Below are 5,156 nucleotides of genomic sequence, written 5' to 3'. Positions count from 1 at the left end.
ATCCGGATTCATATATATATATATATAGAGCAATGCTATAGACCACTAATTTATCATCATTAATACCACCACTAGCTAGTGAGGTGGCAATTGAAAAAAGAAAAAAGAAAAAAACAAAACAAGGCACAAAACACATGTGGCAGTGGATGGGACCACTGTCAATGGGACCACTGTCACATCATTAGAGCCACCACTAATTAGGTCTAAAGTATTTTTGATATATATATATATATATATGTAAGTAGACCAAATGATGTATATAGGGTTTTTCAAATGCTCTCCCCTTTGGAAGAGTGAAACCACAAGAAGAAGAAAGTGCAAAACTGAACTTGTGGAAGAGAAGGGCATAAAAGGTAAGTTTGCAAGGGCCAAAGTGATTGATTTGGTAGATAAGACAATTTTTTTTAAACTCATTTTTCGATTCGAGTTTTATTATTGCTATTGTTATAATTGTGCAATACTGTCCTGATGTTTTCCCAACTGATTGTTTAAAAAGAAATAGCTAAGATCTCCATGATTCTTGGGTTTGATTCTGATTCTCCATAGGGCTGTCTATATGGTTAGTAAAACCAGCTATATTGAGAATATCGTCATGGGAGAGAGGTCTTAGACCCAAGAAGTCTCTTGTCATACCATCATTGCCACCGCCACCATGGCCACCATTGCCTCCACCGCTTGTCTTTGAAATAGTGCCATCTTTGTTTGGATTTAGCATACCACCAGCACCAGCACCTCCATGGTCACCAAATGAATATTCAAAGGAAGACCCGTCAAAGCCAGTTGCAGTAGAAGAGAGAGAAGTAGTCATCATCATATCTTGAAGGAAGGAAGGAGGGGCACCTGCACCTGCACCTGGGTCTGTAGCTGTACCTGCAGTTGCAGAAGGTGACACATGGTCCGTGAGAAGAGCAAGAGAGAGTGCAGCTTTATTCCTGAAAGAAGACAAACCCACCTGCCATTTCTTCACGTGAGGACAAATTCAGGCCAAAACCACCACCAGAATTAGCAGACACGTGAGCTTGGTGGTGTTGGTGTTGGTGTAGGTGGTGGTGGGGCCTCATGCTCATCATCATGGCATTGGCTTTGCTGCTCATTGTTGCACCCATCTGAGCTGCTTTTTGTAGCAATGCTGTTGCAGACATGTGTGGAGAAGAAGAAGAGGCTGTTTCGTGGTAAGGTTGAAGGGTAGTGGGTCCAAGACTAGGGTTAGGGTTTGAGTTCTCATGGAGTACTGGTAACTGATGATCTTGGTGGTGTGCGAATTCCTTATCTAATATTGTGGGGAATATTGATGATGGTGGTGGTGGACCTGGACCGGCTCCTACAACGGCGGATGGACAGGCTAGCCTTGGTGGAACTGAAATATCTGGCCTTAGACTGAAACTTTGTTGCTCTTTCTTCATTGGAAAATCATGGAGGTCTTGGTAATTGAATTGGGGTTGAATTTGAACTTGAAGATTTATATGTGATGATGATGTTGAAGTGCTAAGTTGAGTGGAGGAGAGAAGTGGGTTTACTGTAATTGCTCTTGCACTCTCCTCTGCTAAAGCATCACAGAAGGCTCTGTGTGTTATGAAACTATCCCTCCTGAAAACAAAATGCAAATTATCAGAAAAAGTGCTTCTGTGACAATGCAGATGTAGTTTCCTTTTCTCTCTCTCCTCTGCTTCCCTCTATCTTTCTTTCAGGGGACTAAATACAATGGTCCATGTCATTAGAATTTTCCAGGCTTGGCGCTCTCTCTCTCTCTCTCGCACATATGGTAGTGGGATTTTCTTATAGAAAATTATAGAATACTTTTGAAATACTATGTGCTCCTATTTCTTAATTAATGGTGATTTATCATCTCTTTTTATATTCTTTTATCATCTAAAATAATATCTTATATACTTATTTTTTCTACCAATTATAATACCATAAGGTATCACGTGTCTATATGTTAGAACTACTTGATAATCACCTATTCCGTAGCTTTGATATTGATATTGTAATTATTCAAAACCTTGAATGAATCAATTTACAAAATATGTATTATTTAAAATCTTATTGCGAACTACATGTAAGAGCATCTCCAACGGTAGTAGGCATTTTACCTATCTAAATATTACTATAAAGTATATATTTTATTTTGCCTATCAACTGTTTTATGTTTTTACTCCAACCATGCTCTTTATTTTAGCTATTAATCCAAATACTATTAATTTTATAGAATGCCACGTCAACAACAAAGATGGAGGGAAATGATCCTAATGATTGAATACATTTTGCCTAGCGTTGAAGGCTAGCTACATGTAGCTAGTGAATATGAGTTGAGCCAAAATGCCTAATCATATGCCTAGTGCGTTGGAATTGAAAAAAGTGAATCACACTAGGCATTTTAACTAACAATTATGATATGCCTAGTGCATTGGAGATGCTCTAAGTGAGGGAATGATAAAAAAAATTACCAACACATGGGGATACAAGTTACACTTACCCCACAACTTTTAATTTGCACCTTATTACGGTCTTTACAGACACACTTACAACCCCATATATTACTCCCCGTCCCAAAATAATGGCCTCTTTTGGAGAATTCAATTTTTTTTGATAGTACAATTATTACACTTAAAAAAATGATTTTTTAAAATTATCCTTTGATAGTATATTTTTTAGAAAATATCAATGTTATAATTGTATTTTTTATATTGTTAATGAATTTAAAAAGAATGATAAAATAAAAAATTTATATTATTTTTATACTTAATTTTGAAAAATAATTAATATTTTAAAATAATAAAAAATAAAATAAAAAATTAATATTTTAAAACGGAGGGAGTAATAATTTTTTTTCCTCTCCAACGCGTATAACTTTCTCCAATTTTATTTCTTCCTTTCTTGACACACCCTCCCCTCTGAAATGATATTTGGGTTAGTTACCTTGAGAAAAGGGTTCCACAGTCACATCTGTACTCTCTTGTGCCACAGGTCTTAGAGTGTGCTTTCCAGTCTGATCGAACTGCATACTTCTTCGAGCATTTGTCACATTTCCACTTCTTCTCGCCGTGCTTTCTGCAAAAGTGCTTCTTGATTCCAGTCAGGTCCCCAAGAGCCCTTGATGGATCATGGTGCACACAACTAGCTTCTGGGCACACATAAACCTTCTTCTTCACCTCTTTGCTTGTTCTCTGCTTGAGCTTCCATGGCAAATTATGCCCTCTTCTGTGAAGTTGAAGATTCTGATCTCTCTGAAACCCCTTCTTACAGATCTCACACACAAATCTATTGGTTGCTAAGAGAGACTTAGGTGACAAAGCTATCACTTCTGCTTCTGGGTCTGATATTATGATTCAAAATCCATATGAGAAAAATTACCATATACAAGAAAATTTCTGCAAAAAAATAAAATATAGACTGACAAAGTTGATAAGAATCTAACAAAGACCTGGGTTGCCTGGGAGGTTTCTCTTCTTCTTCACTACTAGAGCTGGTTGAGTTTGATTTTGTGGTGGTGGTGGTGGTGGAGCAAAATACTGTTGAGGTGGATATATTGTGCCAGATTCATCTTTGTTACCTGAAGAAACACTTGCTTCACCAGAGGCAGAAGTCAAATTAGACATATTGTTCTCATCCACACCTGGGTTTTGTTGTTGGATCATCAACGCTTTCATCTTCTATAATCAGGTTCAGGATGAATGGATCTTAACCTTTTTTTGTGTGATAAGGATAGAAGAGATCTAATTACTGACAAATTCAAACCTAGATAAAGCTAAACTAGGAGATAAGTGGAGAGAGAAAGACTCAACTCAAGTTGAGTTGCTAAATTTGCTTCCTCAAGGGTACTACTCTAGCACCCTTGAAGCCGAAAATCTCAGTTGTCTCTTGATGGTTTCTTCTTTCTTTGGCACCAACCCAAGAGACAATCTTTTTTTGTTTTTGAAAACACAGAAGTAAACAAGAGAGAGAGAGAGAGAGAGAGAGAGAGAGTTAACTGAAACAGAAGCAGACACTCCGGCCATTATTCTCCTTCATATTTTGATGGCCTAGCTTGCAAAAACAAGAAAAATCCAATAATAACAATACAAAAATGAACCCAAAAAACAAAAACTAAACCAAGTTTATAGAACAGACACAGAGAGAGAGAGAGATATGTGGATGAGAATGGATGAGTCTGTAATCTCAAGCCGTCCAAAACCATACCCCAAGAGACCACAACCCTACGGCCAACTCTGACGTCCTCTTTCTGTCTTTTCCTTTGTTCTCATCCCATCACCCCCACCCCAGAAAAAAAATCTCTCCTTTCTTTATTGTCTTTGCTTTTTAACAAAGTTTTAATTTTCTACTAAAAACTTTTCTTTAATGCCTACCTTTCCCTTCATACTAAAGTAAGTGAAAAAAAAAAAAAAGAAAAAAAAAAGAAAAAGAGAGAGATGTCATTTTTTTATATTTTACATCATAACTCCAATACCATTCCCACCTTTTTACATTTACATGGTTGCCATGATTGATTCATTGATGGAACCATAACAAATATAATCATGGCTAAAAGAAGAGTTTTTTTATTTTTTTCTGTTTAAAAAAAAAAAATAGCAACCTCGATTTGATATCTGGTTTTTGTGATTTTCAATTTCAACTTATTTTCAAAACACCTTCACTGAATTTAAGCCTCAAAATGTTAAACGGAAAACATAAAATATTTATTTTATTTACGCATAAATTAGTCATAAAATTAAATACAATCATTTATGATGTGAAACTTACAAAAAGTTGAGACCCATCCCATTCATTCAAGAGGATTATATCTCATTTTGTGATGAATAATTGATTTATGTGTGTCAAGATTTTTCACCTTGATTGTATAATTTTTATAAAATTGTATAATTAGTTTATGTTTGTTGACAGATATTATTAAGATACTATTAAATTTTTGTTTCCCAAAGAATTCGAATTTCTTAAATAGCTTAGAAAGCCCCTTTTTTTCATTAAAAAAAAAGGAAAAATAACTCTGAAAGTTAATTATATATCCTGCTTTCTCTTCTAAATATTTTTTGTTTGAGTATTGTAATTATTGTTGTTAGCTGTATATTATTATAGATGTATCTTATCTATTTGTATTGTATCTCTCTCTCTCTCTATCTCTATCTCTTTCTATGCTTATTTTTATCTTTTCTGTACCT

At 35.3% G+C, this 5,156-nt stretch overlaps 1 protein-coding gene across 2 annotated transcripts; it reads right to left on the bottom strand.

Moving 5' to 3' along the window:
* Nucleotides 1-398: 398 nt before the first annotated feature.
* On the bottom strand, nucleotides 399-4,337 carry LOC114317083 (protein indeterminate-domain 7). Of its 2 annotated transcripts, XM_028263779.2 has the most exons (5): nucleotides 3,972-4,337; nucleotides 3,425-3,686; nucleotides 2,920-3,316; nucleotides 953-1,587; nucleotides 399-870 (listed from the first exon to the last, which is right to left on the bottom strand). In XM_028263779.2, the coding sequence occupies exons 2-5, from the start codon at nucleotides 3,648-3,650 to the stop codon at nucleotides 503-505; spliced, it is 1,626 nt and encodes a 541-aa protein (XP_028119580.2). In that variant the 5' UTR covers nucleotides 3,651-3,686; nucleotides 3,972-4,337; the 3' UTR covers nucleotides 399-502. The 2 variants fall into 2 exon arrangements, with proteins under 2 accessions (XP_028119580.2, XP_028119579.2); XM_028263778.2 differs by lacking the exon at nucleotides 3,972-4,337 and having other exon boundaries at nucleotides 3,425-3,799.
* Between the last annotated feature and the right edge of the window lie 819 nt (nucleotides 4,338-5,156).

The sequence above is a fragment of the Camellia sinensis genome, chromosome 4, assembly GCF_055761805.1.
Source record: "Camellia sinensis isolate YWXY chromosome 4, ASM5576180v1, whole genome shotgun sequence".
Lineage (NCBI taxonomy): Eukaryota > Viridiplantae > Streptophyta > Magnoliopsida > Ericales > Theaceae > Camellia > Camellia sinensis.
Note: the sequence above shows the minus strand (reverse complement) of the source record. Positions and strands in the feature narration are given on the sequence as shown.